The sequence below is a fragment of the Saccopteryx bilineata genome, chromosome 1, assembly GCF_036850765.1.
Source record: "Saccopteryx bilineata isolate mSacBil1 chromosome 1, mSacBil1_pri_phased_curated, whole genome shotgun sequence".
Classification (NCBI taxonomy): domain Eukaryota; kingdom Metazoa; phylum Chordata; class Mammalia; order Chiroptera; family Emballonuridae; genus Saccopteryx; species Saccopteryx bilineata.
The window spans coordinates 139,814,694-139,842,375 of NC_089490.1; the positions used below are offsets into that span (position 1 = coordinate 139,814,694).

The following is a 27,682-nucleotide window of genomic DNA, read 5'->3' on the forward strand; positions in this document are numbered from 1 at the left end:
AATGAGCCATGTTTCCTTTTGCAAGAGGATTTTTGTCTTTGCCCTTCCCTCTGCCTAAAATTCTTTTTGTTTCTTCCCCTTCTGGTCTAGTTACGCTACTTCTCCTTTAGATTCCATCCACCTCCTCTAGGAAGCCCTCCCTGGCCACCTCCAAGGAACCATGTCTGTCCTGTTCACCACTATTTCCCCAGCACTCAGTACAGTACACAGCTCATAATAGCTTCTCAATAAGTACGTGCTGAGTAAATGAAGGAAAATGTCAGGAGGCAACAGGCATGTTGAACTGTTAAAAAATTTTATTAAAATTTCCAAGAATTACATTAGTGTCCACAGTGTCAGATACCACAGACCCACGGAACACTGCAGCTCACAGCAAAACCAGTGGAACCTGAAGCTGTTCACACATACACATGCCACACGCCTGGCACACACAACCATGCACACACATCCCAAAGAAAAAGACCAAAAGACAAAGACAAACCACCCACTTTAGAAAAGACCAAAGCCCCTCCCACCATGGAGCTGGGGTGGGGGCTGAGCATGGTGCTGAGGGGGTCAAAGGGAGGGAGCATAAACTAAGATTCCTCCAAAAAGTTGTATCCCCAACCCCTCCCCAACAAAATAAAATTCTTTTGTGACACGGATGATTAAAGATGTATTATTACTATATTTTTTAACTAAGGTGAATTAGCAAAGCAAGATGGTAAACCCACACCCCTAGGCTTTCTCAGTGACAACCGTATGTTGGAACAGTGAGTAATGTATATAACAGGGAAGACTGAAGACCGTGATTAAGGATGAGGGTATAGTTTGCACTTCTCAATCTTTTCCTCAATCCACCTGTGTGTGTAAGAGGGATTACAATTACGTTTCAATCCCTTCCCCAAAGTAGAGAGCAATGTTGGGAGTCAGATGGAGGCAGGACCAAATTTTTACTCCTGTCTTAGCTGTGACTTCAAGCCAGTGCCTTTCTCTTATTTGAGCCTCAGTTCTGTCATGTGTAAAATGGGAACATAATTGTTCCTAAGCCAATGGGCTGTTAAGAAGATTCAAGAAGATAATGTGTAAGTTATTAGCACGGTACCAACTCCAAAGCTGTCAACTATAATTATTACCTCCTGGGAGGGATATAGGCTCAGTCAACACATTCCTTTCTCTACTTAACCCTTAGATAAACCATACATTTGCTTATTTTTCTTTTCTGCAGAGGGCCATTCTCCACTGTGGCTTTTAGCATTAACCCACATATTTTTATCCAGTCTGGAGGAGCTGAGAGTAGGTTGGAGGAAAAGCTGTGGATCTTTCCTCCTAAAGATCAGGAAGCTGGATCCTGGCCATCAGCTTGGAAAGTTATTTTATAGGTTGCAGATTTGGGGGAGAAATCCCAAGTGAGTTCTTTCTCCCTTAAAAAAACTATAAGAGAAAAATGTGTGTGTGTGTGCACGCGTGTTTTGGTTTTGACACTCTGCATTACTCTACAACATGGCTGCAAGTAGATGTCACCACTTTAATTTTTTAAGCAGTTCTAGTCTTCCAGGCGGTGGATGAGACAGGGCCAAGGTGGGGGTAAGGATGGGACCCAGTGCAGTGCACTCCGATGTCTGCTGGAGGGGTGGGTCTGGGCACTGAGCTAGAAAACGTGGTGCCTCCTTGGTCCAGGAAAGTTCTTTGTCTCCCTGAGAGATGGAGGGGAAGAAACCTGGGCTTATCAAGCCCTAAATATCCTCTCATGTGTGTGTGTGTGTGTGTGTGTGTGTGTGTGAGAGAGAGAGAGAGAGAGAGAGAGAGAGAGATTCACCACACATGCAGAACCACCAAATCTCAGCACTGGCACGAGACCTGGGAAGATAAGAAAGACACCTTCCCTTGTCTGACCACATATTTCCCTGACTATTCTGACCCCTCACTCTGAGGACATGGAAAGAGGCTGTTCTAAAATCTTTCCTAAAAATTCAGTGCATGAGATTTAATCACTGTTTATCCACTGAGACCAAAGACCTTGGCCTCAAGTCCAAGGTAATGGAAGAGCAGTAGTCAAGTTCAAGCAGTGTGCTTCCATGTAGTTTTCTACTCCCAAAGCCAGTGACCTTCACCAAAGGCTTCAAGCTGCATTTAGGGCATCTGACAGTGTATAAAGCCCAAATCTCTGGTGTGATAAACAATTCCTTAGTGCAAATCGAAACATATACTCTTGCACCCTCATCAAAACCTTATTTCAACAAATGACAATTAGTCTTGCCAACAAAAAACTAAACCAGTGCAGCAAAGAATGATCTTTGCTGATTGTGCTTCCCATCACTGGGAGATTCTCCCAGAATCCAGTCTGACTAGACCTGGGTTTTCAGACACATGGCTGCACCCACCCAGAGGATCTATGTAAGAAAGAGGACAGAGGAGCTTTTTACAAAGGATAATGGGTGGGGGGAGGGTGCTCAGAGGCTTCCAGACCCTCTTGTTTCTCTCTGGACTCTGTCTTCCCAGGCAAAGACTCCAGAGGAGGGAAGAGGGTTGTGCTTCTTTTTGCCTAATTCTTCAGCAGAAATTCCCTTCCTCCTTCTCCCAGTCCTCTGCTGGATGTTTCTTGTGTTTTCTGCGCTCCTTGTGCAATTTGTGGTGGCGATGGTGGTGGTGGTGTTGGTGGTGATGATGGTGTCGCCGCATCCGATGGGACCGTCTGGCTGCAGGAAAGTGGTAGAAGATAGGGAAGTGGCAAAAGGTGTTGAAAGGCAGGTGGTCCGATGAAGCAGACCTCCTCAGGGGGATGGGAAATGGAGGAAACACCAGGTGACCTGATAAGTTCTCACTTATCGGCCAGGATGTATTATCAGACATTTAGTCAGATCAATGGATAGAATCAGAGAATCAGAAGTTGTTTTAATAGGAGACTACAAATAGCTGGAAACTTCTGATGGGGTGTCTGGGGGCAGCCACTTACGTTTACAGACAATTTGGGGCCGGTCCCATTTGCCATTGCTCTGGCATCGGATGATAGACATGTGGTGTTGGACAAATCCTTTGTCACACTGGTAGCGAACAGTGGCATGGACATTATACTTGGCCTTCTGGGCACGGATAAGTGAAGCATTCTCCACTGCTGGAGGCGGACCACACAGCACTGGGGACAGAGAAACCTCCAGTTAGGGAAGTGGTCACAACAAGGGCTGAACTGGTTTCCTCTCATTGGGAATGACACACCTGTCCAGGTCCTGCCCTTTGTCCAGCTGTAACCTCACAGGGCTAGAAGTGACTGTATCTGTCTCCTCCACCCAGACCAGGAGCCCCTTACAGGAAGGAACCTCCTGGACACATCCCACTCCTTAATTCTTATGCAAGGTAGGAATAAAGGAGATGGGAAGTAAGAATAATTTGAGCAATTGAAAGGAAGTAAGAACATGAGAATTTGCAAAGAAACAGAAGCAAGAAGAACAAGAGTATAGAGAAAGGTGATCACAAGAATGCACGTAAATGTTTCCTTAATATGTAAAGAACTCTTACAAAATCAGTAAGACTAACAAACTGATAGAAAATTAGGCAAAGAAGATGAACTGGCAGGTCACAAGAAAATAAATACAAATAAGTAGCTTATTAACATTAACAGCTGGTCATTCTCATCCTTGAAGATGTGCAAACTACAATAACATTGAGATACTATTTTCCACCACTTTGATGAACAAAGAAAAAAAAGTAGGAGAATACAGGTATGGAGAGTGAAAATTGGGCCTGGCTGACTCTTACCATTTACACATTTTTTTTAAAAAAGGGTCCTGGCCTGATGGCTCAGTGAATAAAACCTTGACCTGGCATGCCGGAGGTCACAGGTTTGACCCCAGTTCAGGGCACATACAAGAAGCAATCAATGAGTACACAACTAATGGAACAACTAAGTGAACCAATGAGTTTATGCTTCTCTCTCTCTCTCTCTCTCTTCTCCCCCATCTCTCTCTCTCCCTCCCTCACCATCAATAGAATAAAACCCAAACAAAGAAAAGAAACCGTGAACTCATGAATATGAATTGCAGGAGGGAAGGGGGAGAGGGTGGCAGCATACCTGTGCCCTTCTTACAGACATAGGGGAGGTTATAGTTGCAAGGAACGTCATTCCAGCGCCCACTCTCATGTGCCACCATCACCACACAATCCTCCCCGCCCGCAAAGAAATTGTCCGGCTGGTTCTCTCTCCAGTTCTCATATTGCTGCAGAAATGTGAAGCAGGGGGTGCTCAGGGGACCAGCATCCTAGCCCAGACTCTGGCACTGTCCACTGTGGGGCTCCCCTCGCCCAACCACTCAACCTCTTAGGGACTCAATGTTTTCATCTCTATAATGTAAGCACTGTTCTGCCTGCCCTGAGGGTGGCTGTTTGTACAATTTTAATCACCCTTCCTCTGGTTGGGAGGCTGTAGTACCCTCCTCCCTCATGCCCCTGCCTCCTGTCTTACTCCCTGATAGTCTGTCTCTAATACGGGTCACTCACTGTTCGATAAATAAGTAGCTGAACAAAAGGTGACCTCAGCCTAGAAGTCCAGGAAGGCTTCCCTGAGAAGGCAATGGGAAAGCTAAAGACTCAAGGAAAAGAATGATGTGGCAGAGAACAAGCAAAGGAAGCAACCAGTGAAAGGTCTATAGGCAGGACTGAGCTTGTCCTATTTGAGGAATGGAATAGAAGCCAGTGAGGTTGAAGATGTGCTTGATGGTGCTGGGGTGTGGTCAGAGGATGAACAGGGACCAGTTCTTGTGGCAAAGTTCTTGTAGCCAGTACTTATGGTAATACATGTAACAAAATTTACCATTTTCACAATTTTAAGCATCTAGTTGATTGGCATTAATTAGACCACAGAGTTGTACAACCATCACCACTGTCTGCCAGAACTTTTTCATTACACCAGACAGAAACTCTGTGTCTGTTAGTCACTCTCCATCTCTCCTCCTCCGGCAATGACTAAAGAACTCCTGTCTCTATGGATTTGCCTGTTCTGGACATTTCATATGAATGGAATCATACAATATGTGGCCATTTGTGTTTGACTTCATGTTTTCAAGTTTCATCCACATTGTAGTGTGTGAGTGCTTCATTCCTTTTTCATTGTTTTTATCGTTTGGTTGGGCCACATGCTGTGTATATATATGTTCATCGGTTGATGGACATTTGAGTTGTCCCCGTTGGCAATTAGGACTAGTGCTGCTTGAACATGTGTGTACCAGTATCTGAGTCCCTGATTTCATGTCTTTTGAGCACATACCCAGGAATGTAATTAGTTATGTGCTAATTCTGTTTAACTTATTGAGGCACTGCCAGACTGTTCTGCACAGCAGAAGAAGGTGGATCTTCATCTTGAGAAGCATGGGGAGTCAAACAGGGCTTGAAGCAGGAAGAATCCTACTTTAATGTGTGGTTTTTTTAAAGGTCCTGTGTACAGGGTTTACCTTTTGGGTGTTGAAGATATTCTGAGACTAGATAGAGATGATGGTTGCACAATGTTGTGGATATACTAAATGTCACTGAATTATATACTTTAAAATGATTAATTTTATATTATGTGAATTTCACTTCAATTTTTAAAAGTCCCCAGGGCCCCCAGGTAGAGGGGCAGGAGTGTAGGAGTATAGGTAGTACGCGCTCTTGTGTGTGTGTGTGTGTGTGTGTGTGTGTGTGTGTGTGTGTGTGTGTGTGAAAGAGAGGTTCCAGTGAGGGAGCACACAGGCTGGTCAGGCAGGGGCATGTAGGGAAATGGGAGTGTCTCAGAGCCCATGGCTGGAGGACCAGGGGGTGTGACCAAAAGAGTTGTCCCTAGTCCTAGGTTTCTAGCCTCAGTTACTAGGTGAATGGGACCTCTACAGGGCTGGGAAGTTGGGTGGGTTGGGGCTTCACTAAAGCTCCTTTGCCACTCCAGACCTCTCATGACTGATTTGCACAAGAGGGTAAAGTGGTGCCAGAGCACAGGGCCATAAGGTTTACCCATATCCCTCTGTTCTAGGTGGGACACTAGTCAGGACCCTGGTAGCAGTGACCCAGGTACCTGCCACTTACCAGCCCCGTGTTGTCCGTCCACTGGAAATCCTTCTCCACAATTCTGTCATTTAGGCCAATCCATGAGTTTTCATGCCCAAAACCTGTGAGGTGGGAGAGTTTTCAGGGCTAGGCACCTGCCTCTTCCCAAGCCTAGGATGCCAGCTGGAGGTAGAGATGGGGTGGGAGGGGAGGACCCAGCTTCTTCCCCAGCCTGGAGGTGGGCTGGAGGTTAAAGGCAATGGAGGTGGAAGGATGGAAGTGGGGTAGGACCCAAAGGCAGGAGGGGAGGAGGAGGACCCCAAGCCCTCCTTTTTAGCCTAGGCACTGGCGGGAGGCGGAGTCTCCCCATTCCTCAGCAGACAGGGGCTCTGGCTGCTCTTTGACCTGGTGGGGGCGGAGGGGCACAGAAAGGGCTGTTATTAGGTGCTGGTCTTGTCACAATTTTTGGCTGAAACAAATGGTCAGAGGAAAGAATAAACAAGGACATGTCAGAAATTTGTAGAAATGAGAGTAAGGGACAGGACAGCCCACAGGTGACTTTGGGGAGGAAATTGGTGAGACCCAATGAACCAGTCCAGTTACTGAGCACAGAGGAAGCAGAGAAGTATGTTTGGAGCAAGGAAAAGGAAATGAGTGATTCAAGGAATGAACAAATAAAAGAACTAGGAAATGGAGGGTAGTGGCCATCCCTGGGGCTGGGTCCCTCTGAAGTCACAGACAAGGCCTCTGCTGAGACTGGTCAGATGCTTCTGAGCAAGGGCTCCTGGAGACAGTTCCCACCCATGTGTTTCCCCAATAAAGTATTTTTAAAGTAAAAAAAAAATTAAGGGGTAGGATGGGGGGAAATGTGAATACATGGAAGGATGAACAGAAGGGATAATGAATAACTCAATAAATGCCGGATTTAATGAATGCAACGCTGTTCCTGGGTCTCAGCATAGCTTCTTCCTCATTTTATCTCACACATCACAGATGCTTCCCCATTGTCCTCTATCCCCTGGCCACTCCAGACCTTGGCCAGCTAAATTATAGTATAGACTTATTTTATTATGTAAGTACTTGTTTTCCTATGTTCCCACAAGAACATTATTCCCTGAAGACAGGACAATGTGCATCTTGCTCACTACTGTGTCCCAGTGCCTGGAACAGTGCCCGGCACAGAGCAAGTGCTCAGTAAATATATGATGAATGAATGAATGAATGAATGAGCGAAGAATTAACAAATAAATAAACACACAGAAATTATTAATTGGCCAGGGCTTGTGCTAATACAAATTAAGAAAGGTGGTGTCTTTAGGATCCTGGAAGACGTCCCTGGCAAAAGGACTGCAGGGCCACCCCTGCCCACTCCAGAGTCCCTACTGTTAATGAAGCTGTGTTCCTCAGGTGAGTGGATGCTGGTAAGGTGGCCAGCTCGGTGGCGGCAGTCCCTCTCGGCATCCTCCCACGCCCGCCGATGGGCAATGTACCGGTAGCAGTGGCCCTGGAACTTGTGCCAGCCGCGGTCACAGCCCTCCGTGTCTGGGAGGTAGGAAGGCAGTATGAGGGGGGCTGGCCTTGGCCTGAGAGGCCTGCCCTGCTGCCATGAACATAGCCAGCCCACTGGAGAGAAAGACTATCCAAGGTCATTGTGGGCTAATCACCCATCTTGTTGGGCCCAACCCCCTTCCCCTGAGGCTCTGTGCCCACCTTTCACCTCTCCCTCCCATATTCACTTCTTTTTTTGTTGTTGCTGAAAGAGATTCAGCTAGAAGATCATTACACTTATCCCCTCCCAGCCCACCTGGGATGTTTCCCCTGATCTGTAGGACCACACCCTCAGTGTGGACCTGGGAACTTAAGGAATGGCCTCAGAAAGGCCTAAAATTGCCTTCCTGGCTAAGGGCTCAAATAGATATTTCTCCCAAAAAGATAGACAAATCACCAAGAAGCACATGAAATGATCACCATTGGTCATTAGGAAATGCAAATCAAAAGCACAATGAAATACCACCTCATACCCGCTAGGATGGCTAGAATCCTTGAAAAGAAAAAGAACAAGTGCTGATGAGGATGTGGAGAAATTAGAACCCTTGTCCACTGCTTGATGGAATGTAAAATGGGCAGCCACAGTTGAAAACAGTCTGGTGGTTCCTCAAAAAATTAAACTTAGAATTACCAGATAACCCAGCCATTCCACTTCTAGGTATAAACCAAAATGAATGGAGGGATAAAAAAGAAAACAGGTGTCCAAACAAAAACGTGTACATGAATGTTTGTAGCAGTGCTATTTATATCAGCCTCAAGAGGAAAGCAACCCAAAAATTCCATCAAGGCATGACCTGATAAACAAAATGAGGTCCATCTGTACCAGGAATATTACTCAGCCATAAGAAAAGATGAAGCACTGACACACTGCTATGTGGACTAACCTCAAAAACATAAAACATAAAAGAAGCCAGATACAAAAGGACACATAATGTGTGATTCCATTTATATAAAATGTCCAGAACAGGCAAACCCACAGAGACAGAAAACTGATCAGTGGTTGCCCGGATTGGGTAAATGGGGAATGAAGAGTGACTAGTAATGGGGTCCTTTGGGAGTGATGGAAATATCTTGGAACTTGCTAGAGGTGGTGGCTACAAAACACTGTAAATGTATTAAATTTCTTCAAGTTGTACATTCTAAAAAGATTAATTCTATGTTGTATGAATTTTATCTCAGAAAAACAGTTTGGCTCCTGAACTCACAGCCACAGAACCAGAGAGGGAGACCTTATAGCATATGTGGGAGCCCGTGGCCTGGCACCCAGAGCCACTTGTTTTTGGGGTCTCGGTAGAGACTCACCTTTTTCACAAAGGCTTCCCCCATAGCTGGGGAGGCAAAGGCAGATGAAGGTGTTGACTTCATCGATGCAGGTACCTCCATTCTCACAGGGGCTGGAGACACAGTCGTCGATGTCTGGAGGGGAGAGGGAGGGGCTGAGTCAGAGCTTGGCCTCCCGTTGGCTCCCACTCCACACAGGAAACCAGGCAGAAGATGAGGTCATGATCCTGCCATCCATCCTGGACCCAAGTGCAGCAGCAGCAGCAGCAATCTACTCAAATGGCTTAATGTCTCAAGGGGGATGGAGCCTCACAATGATTAACATAATTTAGCATTAATGAGAGCAGATGCCACTGGGTTGGCTGAGGGCCAAGGTGTGCAGAACATTCCACCTGATTCCAGAACATAACGATTCCATTCTCTTGCCAATGGGGCAGAGAATGTTGAAGCTGGAGGGTCTTTTCGGAATGTGGAATCTAGGGAAACTGAGTTCCAGAGCATTTGCAAGGACTTGCAGAGAGTCACAAAGCTGTTTATAGAGACAGATATCTGATTGAACTTCCTCTTCTACCACCCCTGTGTAGACAGTACTTAAGGCATGTATGACACCAGGCAAGTCACTTCCACTCTCTGAGACTCAGTTTCTTTTTTGCAAAGTGGTAATAATAATGGCACCTTCTCAAAGGTGGTTGTAAATGGAGTCAATGAAAGAGCTCAAGGATTTATGTTTATTGTTATAATTCTATAATTTTTAGTGTGGTGAAATCAATGATTTGATTGATGCACAGAGCTCAAGAAATTGTATTATTGCTATGATTTCATAAGCTGCCATATTTCTTGTGTTGGAGTTTGTGGCTACTATCTACCTGTTCTGCTGGTGGTACCTACATTCCTGCCCATCCAGGGGAGGGGAGGATCCCCTGGGGCCTTTGGCTGGAAGGAGTCTGAGCCTTATCATCCCTTTGTCTTCTCCTCCCTTCTCCTGCCTGGTAGTAATTAATGGGAGGCAGCACACCAGAGCCTCAGCCCTCAGGATGAGAGCTCAGCTGGCTGGTCCTGAGGCTGATTTGGATCCAAGGAACAAAGAGGGAAAGGGAACATCTGAAACCAGCATTTTGTGAACCCTGGCTCTCATGGGGATGGTTGTGGGGTAAACAAACCCAAGGGCTCTGGAGTCAGACAAGTCCAGGTTCAGATCCCAAGTCCGGGGCACTCACCGATCTCACAGTTCTCTCCAGCAAAGCCCTGGTCACAGCTACAGCCATATATGGTGCCATTGGCTCTACAGGTGCCTCCGTGCAGGCAGGGGTTGTTCTCACAGGGATCTGAGAGGGCTGCAGGATGGACAGGCAATGCAGGGAGCAGTCAGGCCACCAGGTCTGCCTTCCTAGAATCCAGACCTCACGTACCCAATCCCTCTCGGTAGAGTCCCCTCTATAACTTTCCAATAAATAGTCACCAACTTCATCTCATGTGCTTTCTCATAAGCTTATTCCTTCCAGAAACTGCCCCAAAAGCATCTGTGGACTGCCCTGCTTGTGACAAAGTCCTTTCTCCGACTGAATTGGAATGAGATTTCCAAAACTTCTCTAGGAAGTCATCTTCTAGAACATGGATTTAAGTGCCCTCTCTGACTTGTCCTTCTCTTCTGGGCATACCCTGCTAGTCACTGTGTTTATTAAACTTTGGAGCACAGAAGTGGACATAAGGTTCCAGATGGTGGGGTATGAACAGCACTAGAAAGAGTGGGAACCATCCTCCTTCATTTGGGCTCAACCTCTTTTGATGCAATTTCAGTAGTTACATTGCAGAGAGCTGGTAGATTACAGTGGTTATAATCATGGTTTCTGGAATCAGAGAGGTTAGTTTAATCCCTGGCTCTGCCCCTCACTAAGGGACCCTAGGCAAATTACTTCTCTGAATTTCAGTTGCCTCATCTACAAAATGAAAATAAAACTAGTTCACCTCTCTCTCCCAGTTCTGACCATAATGCTATATCTGACTCTATGTATATTAGCCTGGGACCTCTTTCAGGGTCTCAGCATTACTCAACATGTATCAGGCACCCAGGGTGCATTTAGGAATGTAAGTCCCTGTCTCCCTCCCCAACCATTTGCCCCATCAGCTGGGTTTCCTTGGAAGCAGGAGGATCTCCCTGCCCCATTTTGGGGGCACAGATGCCTTGGTGGGTAGATTCCACTATGGAGCCTGCGAGAGGCAGATCAAGAAATGCTATCTTGCCTGACCTGTGATGGCGCAGTGGATAAAGCGTTGACCTGGAAATGCTGAGGTTGCCAGTTCGAAACCCTGGGCTTGCCTGGTCAAGGCACATATGGGAGTTGATGCTTCCAGCTCCTTCCCCCTTCTCTCTCTCTGTTTCTCTCCCTCTCTCTCTCCTCTCTAAAAATGAATAAATAAAATTAAAAAAAAAAGAAATGCTATCTTACGCCAGCCAACCCCTTCACTTGTCAGGGCAGCGTCCAAACCTCCCACTGCACAGACACTAGAACTGAGACCCAGAGAAGGGAAAGGCCTGGCTCAAAGCCACACAGAAGGACAATACAAGGGCCAAGTTTGTCCTTCAGGGCCCCAGTAGCCCTGTTTAAGGTCCTTTTGCCAGCCCCTTATAACCTAGAATTTGTATGTTTGGGGCTTGTCTACAGCCTCACAAGAAACTGAGGTGGTAACAAGTTGTCACCAATTTCCAGGTCTCCTGGCCTTTGCCCAAGATGATTCCCTTCACAGGCTGCTAAAGGTAATCTATGTAAACCTGACTCAGGTCATGTCCCTCCTTTGCCTAGATCCCTCCATGGCTCCCATTGTCTTTAGGGGACAAAGTCCTCATCGTGGCCAACAAGGCCCTGTGTAATCTGCCCAACATCTCCCTCCCCTACCTCTTGCTCTCTCCCATGCTCACTATGCTCCAGCCACACAGATCTTGCTGTTCTTACATGCCAGGCAAGGTTCTGCCTCAGGACCTTTGCGCAAACTGTTCTCTCAGATCTCTGCATGGCTCCTCCCTCATCTCCTTCAGGCTTGCTTGAATTTTGTCTGATTAGACAGACCTTTCTGATTTTCTTTACAGAACCAGAAAGTACCCACTGGCATCCTTCACACCTTGCTTCACTTGTCTCTTTGCCCATATCACTTTCTGACCCCAATATCATTTAGATATTATTAGAATAATTTTCATCTGTTTGTGCCTCCTCCCAGAGTAGTGATGTTCCACATGGCAGCCAAATTTAGCTATTTCAGTCTAAAAGCAAATAAAAGTATAAATGTAGTTCTTTGGTCTCAGTAGCCATTTTCAAGGGCTCAGTAGCCATGTGTGGCTGGTTGCTACTGTACTAGACAGCATAGTTCCAGAACATTTCCATCATTGGGAAAATTCTAGAGTGCTGCTCTAGAATGTCAGCTTCCAGAAGACAAGGGATTTGGTCTCAACATGGGGCTTGGAACACGGCAGACACTCAATAATTTCTTGCTAATTGAATAAAGGTAGCTGCTGGCCTTCCTGCAGGGACAGAGGCTTGTCCCTGGGGTGTGTGGCATGTGTCCCCACAGTTACCAGAAGAACCCATAGCTGTGTCTGGCCCTGGTGTCATCCCAGTAAGTGTGTGCACATGCGTGGGGCTGCTAAGCGTGGGAATATGTGAGCCTGGCCAGGTGCTCCGAGCTGCCGACAGCTGCCCGTGGACTGGCAAACTGGCGGTGACTCAGTCACTCGCTGATGCTGGATTTATTTTTGGATTCATTAGTGTTTCTGCAGAAAGCATCCGGTGGGTAGGCACCAGGGTCTACCCTCCTAGCACTGCCTGTCTCCCTCCAACCCAGCTGCCACTGGCTTCAGCAGAACCAAGACTCCAGTCAAGTCAAGGCAGACCCAACCATAGCCCTGGAGGCTCCTCCAAATGCACTTTCTTTGGTAACCCTCTGCACGGTCTCCCTCCCACCTCTCTGATGCCCCTTCTCTCACTCCTTTAGCATTGAACCTTCTATCTGTTGCCCATCCCTCACAGCTAGGCTCTTCTCTGCTCCCTCCAGGGCAAACTCACCCCTCCCAAGGGTTTTTTGTTGTTGCTGTTGTTTTTTTATGCCAATGAAATATGTGTTGTACAACCTAGTAGTTGAGACAGAGATTTTGTTGTTAGTTGGCCTGGATTCAAACCTTATCCTTGACAGTCCCAGCTGCATGACTGCACAAGTCACTTGACCTCCTTGTGACTCAGTCTCCTCATCCTAAAGTGAGGATCATACTAGAACTTGTTCCACAAGGACATTATAAGGATTAGCCAAGATGATCCCAGTAAAGTGCTCTAACAAGCCAAGTACATGGGCAGTCACCGATAAGCAACAGCCTTTATCAATTCATGTGCTCATGTCTGGGTTCTGCCTGCCTCCTGACTATCTAAGAAAAGAAAATCTAGTTTGGGATATAGCCCAAAGGTGACAGAATGGGTGATGAAACCCTGCACCTGCTATTTCCATCATGCACACTTTGCCTTCAGAAAAGGGAGCAAGTATAAAACTAATAAGTGTTTTGCAACTCAGAAAAAAAGTGCTTTTTAATGAGCTGCTGATTTTTTAACCTCACTTGACCCCTCCCCCCAAAAAAAACAATAACAACAACAAAAAAACCCAGCTCAATATGCAAGGCCTTAAAAAAGGGCCAGAATTTGCAGGTGAGCTGCAGGCAGACCTGGCTCCAGGAGAACAGGGTGGCTGACTTTTCCTGGATTCTGCTGGGCACAGAGCGGCCGAGGCTTATGCAGACATGGACTCTCATTAAGTTTGGCCACTAACTAGCTGGTAGTGACATTCATCCCTCAGCTTCAGTTTCCTGTCTTTAAAATGAGGGTGATGGCTTCCACTCCTTCCCTTTCCCAGTGCCCAATTTTCCTGTGGCTTGAGGTCCCCCACAAACCACATCACTGAATTCTGGCTACAATTCTCATTCTCCAGGCAGACCCCACCCCCTGCCATGCCTCCTCCATCTGGCCCCACCTGGAGGGAATCTACGTCTAGCTCTGTCTTCCTCAGGCTAGGACATCACTGAAGGCAGGCACCCAGTTCTGTCGGGCTCTGTGTGACTATAAACATGAGTTGTTAATTGAACCAAAATCAAACTCCAATCAAGACTTCATCATTCCCTATCACTTGTTTTGCCTCAAAACACATCAACTTGATCTCTTTCCTGCCTTTGCCTAGGCTGGTGCCTCTGCCAAGAACCACCTTTCTGCAATTCAACTCACCTAATAAGTTTCCACCTCCAATGTCATCCCTCACTAGAAATCTTCCTAGGCCCTCAAGAACAACCTTTCTTCTCTATTCTGGGCTCCCTTGGCCCCAGTCCCCAAGCCCTGACCATAGTGAGCTAGATGAGGCCACAAGCTTTGAACTCACCCTGCTCTGAACTCCCATTTGCAGGGGTCCCTGGCAGGGATGGCTCCTCTCCACTCGCTGCCTCTTCCACACTGGCACTCCCTGTAAGGACCTCCAGCTCAAACTTGTCCAGGACCCGAGTGGCAGGCAGCAGGGTGCTGGGGGAGTCCCATGACACTGTAGACTCCCCCAAGGACACTGACACAGGCTTCTCCATGCTGGCTGCCGTAGGTGTCCAAAGAGGAAGAGTGGGATCCCCTGGGAGACTGTCCTCCTGTGGAAAGGCCGAGACTCCCAGTGTTCCCTGGGTCACCATCTGGCCCTCTGGCTCTGGATGGGGTTGGGAACTGGAAGAGTCCATTGTCGACATGGCTAGGACCCCACCCTTGTCCCCCTGGTCCAGGGACATGAAGGATGTTACCATATTTGTATCCACAGCCATTTGAGGGCTTAGGGTAGGGCTTTCAGCTCCTTCAACTATGTGGGATCCAGGTTCCCAAATCCTACCAGCATCACTGGAGTCCACTGTGGCTGTGGAATCTGTGGGACCCACTGTACCTCCTTCATCTGTAGCAGCCCAAGGCTCCAAACTCAGGGAGACTCCGAGGCCCCCCAACGGTGCAGAGGGAGGGTGAGGGTCCAGCTGTTTACTGTCTACTGAGGGCCACATGTCCTGTGCCTTTTCAACAGTGGCCTGCAAGCTGGAAGTGGGGTTCCCGACTGTGCTGAAGACCCCAAACTTAGACCCTGAGATGCCTCTCCTTCGCATGGGCTCAGTGGCCGTCTCTGTAGGGGTGAAATCTGCTGCCATATTCACATCCATAGAAACCTGTGGGCTGGATCTGGGATCCTCAGCTTTGCTGAGTCCAGCGGGGCTGGTTCCTTCAATTTTTCCAAAGTCTGCCCTGAGGGAGTTAGGACTGCCTCCAGCTCGTGTGTCCATGGCTACCTGTGAGGGGACCGTGGGACTTCCTGCTTCATGGTCACTAAATGTCAAGAACATGGCCTCTATACCTTGTCCTGTCAGGCCCGAGGAGGGGGGCAAGGAATACAACTCTGGATGGGCGGGGTCCTGTGGACCTGCCTGGGTCTCTGAGGTTGAGGAGAGTAGTGCAGTGGCCATGGCTTCACTGTGACCCTCAGCCCCATTGGCCTGGGTAGGGAGGGGTGTAGAGTGTGGTAGGAGCCACACTTTGGGGGCACGAAGCATGGCCATGACAGGGAGGTCTAGGGAAGTGTATATGTGGGATGTCTCCCAGGGGGCAGTGCTGGGATCCTCTGAGGGGCTAGGAGCCAGGGCAGTGGCCTCTGAGGGAGACCATGGCATTTTGGGAGTGGCCAGCCTCACACTGGGGCCCTTGGCTTCCTCCAGCTCAAGGACAAGGGCCCTGCTGGGACTTGGAATGCTGGGTGGAATCACTGTTGGGGGCCACAGCCAGGGCTCTGGGGGGTTCCTGCCACCAGGGGAACCTGAAACGATATCAACAACAGTATAATTATCTCTCAGCAGCTCCTTCCATTGACTGTCTCCTTGGTTTAGGCCTGGGAAAGAGAGGACTTGTGGGGCCAGGGGACCCAGCAGGGATTCAGATGTTTCCCCTCCCCATCCCTCTAAGTGTGTCTAAACACATACTCAGGTCCCACCTCCTCCTTGGACCCTACTCACCAGCTCCAGGCACATCCACCTCATTGGACAGAATGGCCGAAGGGCTTTGGCTCCTGCCATTCTCTAAGGAGTCTGTTGTGGCTGCGGTGGTTAGGGGAGGCTCCACATGATTCCCAGCAGCCTCTGGGGTGGAAGGCTGAGAAATGACCTCAAGGCTCCCCTCCAGCCCTTGCTGGGATTCCTGCTGCTGGAAGTGGCGCCCATTCAACCCTTTAAAGCGCCCCCTCTTCTTGGGCATGGGGCCAGCTGGAGTTGCCTCCCTGTGTGTGCCTGCTGAAGTGCCCACCTCCAGGATGCTGGAACTGAGGGCCATGGTGTTCAGCCACACCTCCTCAGCCTCCAAATAAGGCCTTGAGGCTAGGATGGGAACCCCAGTGGTAGAACTGGGGGTCTCTTGAGACTCCTGCTTCTTTGCCAAGATCAGAGGTTCTTCCTCCCCACTGGACAGCAGAGGCTCCTGAAAGTCAGAGGTGACCACCTCCCCTTCCCCCAGGTTGGGCTCCAGTTCTTGGGCCGGGGGCCCTTCTGCCAACAGAATCTCCCCCTCATCCCCAGATGAGGGAGTCTCTGAATCTCTATGTTGTGAAGTAGGGTGATGAGCTGTGGGGGAAAGCAGAAGAGGTTGTATTAGGCTCAGGGGCTGAAAAATTCTTTCTGAAGTCTACCCACATTCCAGCATACTGCAGCATAGACTTTCTTTGTATCTGTCTTTCTGTGGCCCTCTGTCTGGGTGGTTTCTGTAATCCCCTAGACATAAAGGGGGTGGTGCAAGGTTATCATTCCCACTGTTCAGGCTTGCTCCCACTGTCAAGGTCAGAATCAACTGGTCGCCCTGGCCGGTTGGCTCAGTGGTAGAGCGTCGGCCTGGCGTGCAGAAGTCCCGGGTTTGATTCCCGGCCAGGGCACACAGGAGAAGTGTCCATCTGCTTCTCCACCCCTCCCCCTTTCCTTCCTCTCTGTCTCTCTCTTCCCCTCCCACAGCAGAGGCTCCATTGGAGCAAAGATGGCCCGGGCGCTGGGGATGGCTCCTTGGCCTCTGCCCCAGGCGCTAGAGTGGCTCTGGTTGCAACAGAGCGACGCCCCGGAGGGGCAGAGCATCGCCCCCTGGTGGGCAGAGCGTCGCCCCCTGGTGGGCGTGCCGGGTGGATCCCGGTTGGGCGCATGCGGGAGTCAGTCTGTCTCTCCCCATTTCCAGCTTCAGAAAAATACAAAAAAAAAAAAAAAAAAATTAACTGGTTACAGTAAGGGGTGAAGAGACAGCTTGCCTTATGGGTGAACTCAGGCAGTGGTCAAAGCTCGGAGCAGGTCAGACCTGATTGGCTCCTCCCTCAGAGGGGAGAAAGCGCCTAATGGGCGTGGCCTTCTTACAAAAGGCTTTCCTCCCTTACATAGAAGACTAAACTCCTCTGAGTTGCACCTTCTTCTCTTTTTAAAATTTATTTATTGCCTGACCAGGCGGTGGCAAAGTGGATAGAGCGTCGGACTGGAATGCGGAAGACCCAGGTTCGAGACCCCGAGGTCACCAGCTTGAGCGCGGGCTCATCTGGTTTGAGCAAAAAGCCCACCAGCTTGAACTCAAGGTCACTGGCTCCAGCAAGGGGTTACTCGGTCTGCTGAAGGCCCGTGGTCAAGGCACATATGAGAAAGCAATCAATGAACAACTAAGGTGTTGCAAGGTGCAATGAAAAACTAATGATTGATGCTTCTCATCTCTCTCCGTTCCTGTCTGTCTGTCCCTGTCTATTCCTCTCTCTGGCTCACTCTCTGTCTCTGTAAGAAATAAATAAATAAAATTAAAAAAAAATATTTATTGATTTTGAGAGAGAGAGAGAGAGAGAGAGAGAGAGAAACATTCATTTGTTGTTCCACTTATGCATTCATTGGTTGATTCTTGTATGTGCACTGACCAAGATCAAACCTGCAATCTTAGCATATAGGAAGATGCTCTAAGCAACAGAGTTACTGGACCAGAGGCTTTGCTGTTTCGGAGGCTGTGCCTCCATCCCAAATGCAAGGATCATCCCAGATCCCGTCCCTGGGGATGTGCCCTAGTCCAGGGGCATGGCTAGTCGATGTATCACTTCCTCAATGGGTACTTCTGAGGTTGGCTCTAGGTAAGATACGCTCCACACTGGAACGTGTCACAGGAACCTCAAGACTTAGAGCCCACCCCCAAAACAAGACTTCCAGCCAAAGCTTCCTTGCCCCAGCGTGGGGCTCCAAAGAAAACCCTGTCTCAGCATCGTGGCCTTCATCCGGGGCGTGGCTTATCGCGGAGCAATCTCCACGTGTCCTTCTTCTGCCCAGACTCCGCCTCCACCAGAAAAACCGGTGCTCTTGGGGGCGTGGCTTCACCAAAGTGCAAACTCTAGGGCTGGGCCACCAGGGACGCACTCTCGGGGATGTGGCCACCGGAAAAGCACTCCCCTAAACTTGCCACGCACCACGAAAGCAGTAGGCATCGAAGCGCGCTCCAGGTGCAGGGAATCCAGTGCGGTTGGCGAAGCGGTAGACGGTGCGCACTCCCGGGGTGGGGCCCCCGCAGCGCCGGCGCGGCGTCTGAATCGGGTAGCGCACGCTGCCGTCGGCTAGCCATCCCGGGTCGCATTGGTCCAGGCCCTCGTGCCAGGCCAGGTGCAGCTGCCCCACCGAGGCCAGCGTGGCACCCTGGCGGCGGCACTGGGCACGCGCGCCGGCCAGGGTCAAGCGGCGGGCCGGGCCTACGTAGAAGACCTCGCCTGTGGGAAGGCGCGGGAAGGCGTGAGCGGAGGTCAGAAGGGTCTGGGGGATCTTACCCCGGAGCCCGGGAAATGGGTTCCACTTCAAATAGCCATGACCTGACTAAAGAGGCCGCTATAACTTCTTTTTACAAATGAGGTACATCGGGCTTCAGAGAGAGGGAGGGGCTCGGTGGGGACCAGGGTTGGAAGGAAGAGAGCGGGGGCGAGGAGAAGAGGCCCAGAGAACAGGATAGGGCCTCAGGGAAGGAGTACAGAGGAGAGGGTCTCAAGGAGGGGAGGAAAGAGCAGGAAACGGGTGAGCCCAAGTCTTGCTGCAGGTTTAAAGGATGAGACTTAGGAGTGATGGGGGTTGGGAAAGGTAACAAGGACTCAGAGAAGGGGAGGGTCCTGCCAGCCCCAGACTTACCCCCCAGCTCACGGGCAAAGCAATACACATCGTAGAGCTCCCTTGGGTCGCGCCTCCCATAGCTCCTCACCCCTGGAAGGCTGCTACGGTCGCCATAGCAACCAGGACGGGACTGAGTGATAGGATACCTGACAAGACAAGGATGTGTGCTCCTGGGGCCCCCAAGAACCATCTTTCCCCAGGGGCTAGCTCTCCATCTCCCCACCCTGTGTACACCCTCACCGAACAGTGCGGTCAGAGAGCCATCCAGCGTCACAGTTGTCAAAGCCATCCTCAAAGGCAGCCTGCAGGTGCCGTGGGGCTGCAATGGTGGCTGAGCTGAGATGACAGGCTTCTTGAGCCTGGACGAAGGTCAGCGCATAGCGATCCTGGGCTGCCCGGTAGTGGAACACAACACCTGTGGAGGAACATCCAGGATAGGGGGTCGATTTATTTGGAAATTTTCAAGAACAGACCTCCCTCTGCAGAATGTTCCCTTACCCCTCAGTCTGATAATAATAGAACTGCTGCTGTACATTGCCCTGTATCACCTTCATTCACTCAGCACCAGACATGCTGCTAGGGCAATTGTGGGGAGTGAGACTGATATGCCCCATTTTACAGATGAGGAAACTGATAACAATGGCCATGAAGGGCTAGAATTTGTCAAATATTTACTATGTAAAAAGCATTGTCTCATTGAAATTAAGACTCAGAGAAGTTCAGGGACATGGCCAGGACCACACAGCCAGTTTGAGGCAGAGCTAGAATTCATATCCAGGAAGATCTGACTCCAAAGATAGCACTCTTCATGCCCAGGGTTAGGCCCTGCAGTTGACAGGAGGCATGAAAAGAGTGAGAGAAATTCTGTCATTTAGGAATTAAGTACATGTATTGATAGGGGAAGCATTGGCAGCAATGAGGGATCAAATGTGGTTATTGCCTAGTGCAGGAATGGAATCATGGAAGTCTTCCTGGAGGAGGTAACACATAAGTCAGGACATGAAGCCCATTATTGAATGGGCTGTGACTCAAATTCTGATTTAGTGATGAAAGAAATAGCTGAGCAAGACAAAGGAATGAAATGTTTTGCTCCATCTAATCAAACTGAGAGCCCCCTGGAAGGTGGCAGCTGTGTCTCAGTTATGACAGTGTTCCTAGCACCAGGCTGGCATGTGGTAGGTGGTCAATATTTGGCAGAATGAATTAAACAAACCCAGAAGTGGAAATCCCTTCATCACTTACCAACTAGTTTTCTTCAAGGTTTATTGTTTTTCAGAAGCGAGGCCTTGGAAAGGGGATGTCTGGTTAACACCATAAAATATGCATTGAGACACTGTTGGGTAGGGGAAGACTGTGCCCCAAAACAGGAGTACAGGGGCTTGCCCTTTGCCAACAGATGTTAAGTGACATTGACTTCCTGGCAGGAGTCCACAGGATGATTTTCCATACAACAATCCATTCACTGAGTCATTTCTTAAATATCTATTGGGCATCGCCTGACCAGGAGGTGGCATAGTGGATAGAGCGTTGGACTGGGATGCGGAGGACCCAGCTTGAGACCCCGAGGTTGCCAGGTTGACTGCAGGCTCATCTGGTTTGAGCAAAAGCTCACCAGCTTGGACCCAAGGTCGCTGGCTCAAGCAAGGGGTTACTCGGTCTGCTGAAGGCCCCCGGTCAAGGCACATATGAGAAAACAATCAATGAACAGCTAAGGTGTCGCAATACGCAACGAAAAACTAATGATTGATGCTTCTCATCTCTCTGTTACCTGTTTGTCCCTGTCTATCCCTCTTTCTGACTCTCTCTCTGTCTCTGTAAAAAAAAAAAAAAAAAAAAAAAAAATATATATATATATATATATATATATATATAGAGAGAGAGAGAGAGAGAGAGAGAGAGAAAGAAAGAAAGAGATATACATATATGGAGAGAGAGAGAGAGCATCTACTGAGCCACTCTCCATTCTAGGACTTTGTTTTAATAATAGTAAAAAAGGTTTTTTTGCCTTGTTCACCTTGATAAGTTAGGAGAACAGAAACTACACTGGGTATTTAAACAGCAAAAATTTAATACAGGAATTGGTTAACCATGTATTTGAGAACTTTTATATACAGTAGAGTATTTACTTATTTATTTCAATCAACTGTTTAAAAAGAAGCTTTTTAAAAACATTTTAAAAGGAAATGTGTATTCCTATTTTATTGTTTTTAATTTTTGTTAATTTATGTGTATTACTATTTTAAACAGAAAGCCAGTATCCTTTCCCTTATGTGAAAATAGGTAACCATGAAATAGATTTAAAACAAGGTTATAAAATCCTACGGAATCTTGTGGTCCACAAAAGACTGAGCCAGAGGCTGCTTACTCTTAAGTAAAAGAGAGAGGTATTAGAGAGGGGTTAGTACCATGAAAACTTGCTTTGTGACTTATCAGAAATATGGAAAGGGAATCACTGTTCAAGGAGTGAATTCTAAGGTGATATTCACTAGACAAGCTTCAGGTTCAGCCTCTCCCCCTCCCAGCCTTGGTCCCTCCCTTGCCCTCAACTGACCCGTCACCTCCAGGGACACGAGGTCCTGCTCATCCTCGATGCCCCTCACCACCTGGCAGCGGTAGAGCCCGGAGTCGCTGGCCCTCAGGGGTCCCAGTAGCAGCGTGCCATTGGCCCGGTGCTGGGGGTAGGCGGGCAGAGACACACGTCCCTGCCAACCCTTGGAAACTCGAACCACGTTGTTCTTGGCCACCAGGATGGGCAAGTCCTGCCACTGGCCTGACGCAGTGCGCACCTTGGTCCACTTGATCCGAGGAACCTCTCTGGCTACACCTGGCCGTGGCTGCAGGGTGAAGAGACAGGGCAAGGCCACCAGCTCTGCCAGTGCAGCTCGCACAGAACCAGACCCCACCTTCTGCATGTATAGTCCCTTTTCAGCCGCAGTGATGGCAACAGCGGTGGTGTCCTGTGTGCCTGGGGTGGGAGGGTGGAGAGAGGATTTCACTCACTTTGTAAGTAGGGAGACTGAGGCCAGAGATTAGGTTGCCTATACAACATCATGATGCCATGCACAGATCTGTGATCTGCACCCCATTCTGTGAGCAGAAGAGGAGGAATGGGGTCAAATCCCTTTGTAGTTGACTCCATGCAGACTCTAGATCCAATAGGCCAGTGACTGTCACTGACTCACTGTATGGCCATAGGAAAGTCACTGTCCTTCTCTGAGCTGCAGCTTCCCCAGAAGTTAAGGGAGAGGTAGCCATTAGGAGGGAAATGGTAATTGTAGAGTACCTTCTATATAACAGGTACTTTATAGATAGCAAGCAGCCCATCTAATTTTCATAACCATCTGCAGAGATAGCCATGTGTCATCATCCTCTTTGGGGGGGGGGGTTGAGGAAACTGTAGCTTAGAGACATCATTGCACTTGCCTATGGCCACAGAGCAAACCAGGAGGCATTTCTAAAACCTGGGCTTTTGATCACCACTGGGGAGATGACAGGGAGATGTACACAGACCTTTATTTCAATTTCCCTGCCCATGTCAGGAATTACTAACCAATATGCACACTATTTTCATTTCTTCTTCCATCCCTCTCCTCTTCTTCCTCCCCCTTCTCTTCCCCCACTCTCTTTTTCTCCTTCCCTCCCTCCCCCTCCTTTTTCTGTCTCTCTCCAGCTCATCATAGCAAAACTATGAGAGATAGGAACCTCCAGCCTCTGCTGGCAATGACTAAAAATAACCTCTCAGGTGTTTTGTTCACTTCTGACTGTTCAAATACCTTTTTCATCTATTCTCCTTTTATTCTCCACACCGAGCCAAGGAACCAGCAGGAGGAAGCTCTTGAGTTAAAAAGCTGCCCCATCTTGTCCATCCTCCAGACCCCAACCTCTCCCATCACACAAGTCAACTCACCCTGTTCCCCAGTCACCAAAAGCAGCATCTGGAGCACCAGGAGGCCTGAGACCCAGACGGATATGGCCCCCATCCTGGACCTGGATCAAGAAAGAGAGGGAGGGAGGGGAGGAGGGGTAAGCACAACTTCCAGACAATCCCCCCTCTACAGACCTGGAAACTGGGGCTCAGATAGGCCAGTATATCACTCAAGGTCACACAGGCAGCAAGCAAGGGCAGAGCCAGGATCCAAACCCAGAACCAGATAACCTTAGAATCCCAGCAGTGATGTCTATGGTCAGAAGTATGGGTTCTGGAGTGAATCAGAACCTGGGATTGTCTCCGTTGTCTGTCCCTTGCTGTGTGACCCTGGGCAAATAGTTTGGCTTCTCTGTGTCTCAGTTTTTCATAGGTCAGATGGGGATAACATAAGGTAGTTAAAAGAAGTAAATTAGTCAATACAGTCAATATACTGTATATACAATGCTTAGAACTGCTTGGCACAAAGGAATAAATTTCAGCTGTTATTATTGACTTTAACAAAGGCAAGATCAAAATCCCATTTTTAAGTTGGCCTCCCCCATCAGACTAGGGGAGGGACTAAGGGGCAGCAGCCAGTCCCAGTCTGCCTAGGGTCCCTAGTCCTGGCAGACTTGGGGTTTAATGAATAACACAATTCTCAGCTTCAATTCCAGGATTTGATTGTTGCCAAGATTCTATTCTTGGTTTCTGGGATTTTTGAGGTGATGCCAAGTCCCAGCTGGAGTATGGGGCCTTGCCCTTGCCCACCTTCCCCTCCCCCTGACTTCATACTGCCTGGCAAAGATGCCTCCTAGGTCCACAGAGACTCCAGTTGTGGGTACAGCCTTCTACAGGGGTTCTGGCTCATGAGCATAAATTGGACAATTATCGAGTGTGAACGGTAAGCAAAGCCCATTCCAAGCACTGGGACACTGTAATGATGGACTCCCTGACCTCATGTTCTTTCAGAGACCAGAAACCCTGGGAAGGGGGCCCCTCTAGATGGACTCAGGACTCACAGGGGCTCAGGTGGTGGGGGCAGGTGGGAAGTTAGAACATCACTTATAAACTCAGCCCTTGCACCTTTCCTCAATAAATAGCCCAGAGAGGGAAGTGTGGGTGGAGTCCAGAATGGCGGCTGAAGGAAACAGCTGACCCCCTCCAGAGGGGCCATTCCCAGGCCCCCCCCCCCCCCGCCCCTGCTGGGAGGCCGGTCCGGGACCTGTCCGTGGTGCTGAACTCGGGGCGCACTGCAGTGGCAGTGCCCAATTAGTCTTCGTGTGGTGGGACCCAGAGAGGGCTAGCAGTTTGCTTAGGGCTTCACAGCAGGACAAAGGCCAGGCACTGGAACCGTCTGGTTGTTATTAGAAGATGAAGCAGAATTCTGCGCTGTGCCTGCCCAAGTAGGGTCTTAGGATGATACAAGTTCCAAGAATTATCATACACACACTATGGTTAAGAGCTCAGACTATATCTAGCCCTGGCTGGATAGCTCCTAGAGCATCGTCACGACATGCAAAGGTTGCAGGCCCAATTGCCAGTCAGGAACAGACCGATGCTTCCCTCTCTTTCTCCCTTTCCCTCTAAAATCAATAAGAAAAAAAAAGAGCTCAGACTATATCCAGATGACAGGTTTTCCAGTTCTGCCTATGTACATACATGTTACAAGACCCTAAATTGCTTCATAACTGTGCCTCAGTTTCTCCACTTGTAAAATGGGAATTACCCAGCATGAACCTCATAGAGTTGCTGTGAGGATAGAATGAACTAAGACGTGTGAAGTCCTAGAAATGTTAAATTAAAAAACAGCTTTTTGTGCACAAATCCTCGTGTACATACTCAAATATACAGAGCTGGTCCGACACAGTGACAGACACAGTTTCAGGTGCAACCCGCTCCAATGTACACACACCCTCCCACACATAAGCAATTCCCTCTACTGGCACCCTCACACACCCACACCCCTTCTCTTAAAATATCTCCTCTCCAGAGCCTTCAGAGGTGAGCATTTACAGAGCTGTCTGGGGCTTGTCCCCTCATCAATAATACATGAGCCTCATGCATATGCAAGTAGGGGTCTGGGGGAATTGTTGGGGGAGGGGTAGACAGACAGTGAGAGGCAGTGTCCCTTCTCACACCCAACTCCTGTCTCAGTGAGCACAAAGTGAGGGTGAGTTTGCCAGCAGGCATTTATGTGTGTTTGTGCCTGGGTGTGTGCATCAGGGTGCTGTGTCCTGGTGAAGATATAGTTGAGGTTGTGTCCTGTACTGTATGGACTTGTGCACAGGTCTCCAGCAACTCTCTGCACTGGGTGGAGCAGAAGGGATCCCCTGTAGTCTTTGGATATGTGGGTCTGACTGCCCTTTGGCAGGGAGGCAGGGTGTATGTGAGTGGATAAGTGTGATTGTGGAACTCTTCAGAGGAGAAGGGAAGCTGGCTCATTTAATCATCCCAGGCTGCCCCTTTGGGACCCTGCCAGCATCTCCCTTTTAGTGTTCAACTCTGCTCACAGAACACATCTCAAACCCCCATAACCAGGGTCCACACTGCCCAATCACATGAAGAGGACGCTTGTTGTACACGGGGGACACACACACAGGCACACACCCCAGCCTCAGAACCCAGGACACACACACAAACAAACATGCACACGTAAAGATTCACATTAACAAAGAGACAGTATGGGCACTTATAAGGCAAGCAGCATGTCTTCTGCACAAAGACTCAATACCCACATTCTCAGGCTCCTGACATTTATAAACCCCTTGATGAGGCCACACCAACAGACACAGCTCCTGACACACACAGGTCAATGCCAGCCCCTGTCACAGACCAGACTGGATAAGTGTGGCCTTGGTGACTGATGGGCACACATCATTTTGCCACTTGGTGATGTGGCCCCTGGCACAAGTTTCCTGACAAAGACACAATCTCTGTCAGATTAGACTCACAGAGGACCCCAGATCTCCCACCATGGGTACTTACCCTCTCCCAGCACGGGGTAGACACATGCACAAAGCCCCCACCTTCAGAGGGGTCATCTTCCAGTTGAGAATGCCCAGAAGCCAGGGAAGCTGCTGGGTTCTGGGGTCCCATGGTCTGCCCACACCTCCCAGCCCTTCCCCCCAGTCCCCTGCTGGGGCTCAGTGCCAACCCTTTGCTCAGCCTGGCATTAATGCTGCTGAGAGGAACAAAGCCCTGTGCAGAAGGATGGGGATTGCTACTGCCCAGGCTGGGTCTGGGCAGCCCAGCCCCCTATTTCCCAGCTCCTGTGCCTCCAAACCAAACCAGGATTTCCACATGCAACCATATGGACAGATAGAACTGAAGGGGTGAAGCAAGAGTCTATGTCTCACTGTAAGGACATCGTCAGATATGGAGATGCTGGTGGTGGCCCACCTTTTTGGACTGGTGCCCCTCACAGTCCAAACTGGGGATCCATAACTGATGCATTAGGGGTATTTGACCCGGTATTCATTTGGGAGGCCAAGTATGCTCCCTAGGAGAAAGGATAGCACCCCAACTCCAGGTCTGAAGGAACAACAGGGACCACCTTGAGATGGAGCCCTCAGAGCCTTCTTCCTGAGTCAGGATGTGGTGATAAGACATGGGCCAAAAGGATAAGGGGACCACAGGGTACCCCTTCCTCATGGCCTTTCACTTTCAGTGCAGACCACCTCCCATCAGGCTAAGGCTGATATAGGGGCCTCCTCCCGCTGCAGTCCATCCAGCTTGACATCCTCCATTCATCTGCAAATTGGGAATCCCCACTTAAAATCCTAGGGCATCTCAGCTCAAACACCGGGGTGCCCTGCCCTAGAGTGCCCACACAACATCTCCGCGTTCTCCTCTTCTCTCTAAACTCGGGGTGCCCCTCCCTTGGTCTTGGTTCCCAGTGCCTCCTCCCCAGTTCTGAGACCCACCCCTAACCAGATCCTCTGTCCACCATGGGGTTGGCTACGCATTCCCAATATTACCCCCAAATCCGAGTGCCTCTGACATTCCCAAACCCCCTCCCAGTTTGCGTTTCCTCCCTAACCCGAGGTTCCCCTCCCCTGGTAGCCCCCTCCCCATTTGGGGGGCTTCTCTCTCATCCCAGGCTCCCTCCCCAATCTCGAGGACCTTTCCCCCAACACAGCTCCTTCCCTGCGACGGACCCCCACCTGGCTCCTAGCTCGGATGCATCCCGGGGCCGTCGCCCGGCACAAAGGACGCTCAGTTTGTGGCTCGAGCGCGCCAGATCCAGCCCCTGCGCCCTGCACTTCGCTTCCCCAGCACCGCCTCAGCGCTTATAAAGGGGCCGCGGGCTGTTCTGCGCATGCGCCCATGCAATCCTGAAGTCTTTGGCTGCGAGAAGGTGGGGCTCCCTCTGCCTAAAACACCCACCTCATTTCTCCTACCGCTTGCCCTACCCAGGCTAGAGACTGCGCTTAACTTTCTTTCATTCACTTTCCCCCAGTAGCCCCGTTAAATGTCCCCAGACATTCCATGGTGGGCCTCCCCCACCTTACAGGTGGGGAAACTGAGCCCCAGAGAGACATAGTCGCTCCCAAAGACTTGTGGAGGGGAAGAACAGAGGGATGATTCTAACCCTGGTCCGCCTGACTCTCCAGGGCTCACGCTTAAGTAGTTTTGACTAGTTATTGTTTTATCCCATTTATAGAGTGGAAGCTGAGACTCAGAGGATAGGAAGATCCCTGGGTTCTGCAGTTGATAATAGACTCCCAAGGTGTGAGAGAGCCCAGGTGTGTCAGCCCCCAGAGCTGTTGTCAACAGCTCCA

The 27,682-nt window shown here is 49.4% G+C and overlaps 1 protein-coding gene across 6 annotated transcripts; it reads right to left on the bottom strand.

Annotated features, from left to right (window-relative positions):
- Nucleotides 1-278: 278 nt before the first annotated feature.
- Nucleotides 279-27,160, bottom strand: NCAN (neurocan). Of its 6 annotated transcripts, none has more exons than XM_066268458.1 (15): nucleotides 27,065-27,160; nucleotides 22,902-22,981; nucleotides 21,546-21,959; nucleotides 19,235-19,409; nucleotides 19,013-19,140; nucleotides 18,310-18,603; nucleotides 15,866-16,465; nucleotides 14,221-15,669; nucleotides 10,035-10,151; nucleotides 8,839-8,952; nucleotides 7,372-7,530; nucleotides 6,028-6,110; nucleotides 4,049-4,193; nucleotides 2,936-3,115; nucleotides 279-2,674 (listed from the first exon to the last, which is right to left on the bottom strand). In XM_066268458.1, the coding sequence occupies exons 2-15, from the start codon at nucleotides 22,972-22,974 to the stop codon at nucleotides 2,433-2,435; spliced, it is 4,173 nt and encodes a 1,390-aa protein (XP_066124555.1). In that variant the 5' UTR covers nucleotides 22,975-22,981; nucleotides 27,065-27,160; the 3' UTR covers nucleotides 279-2,432. The 6 variants fall into 6 exon arrangements, with proteins under 6 accessions (XP_066124555.1, XP_066124575.1, XP_066124526.1 ...); XM_066268478.1 differs by having other exon boundaries at nucleotides 279-2,678; XM_066268429.1 differs by lacking the exon at nucleotides 27,065-27,160 and adding an exon at nucleotides 25,887-25,910.
- Nucleotides 27,161-27,682: the final 522 nt, after the last annotated feature.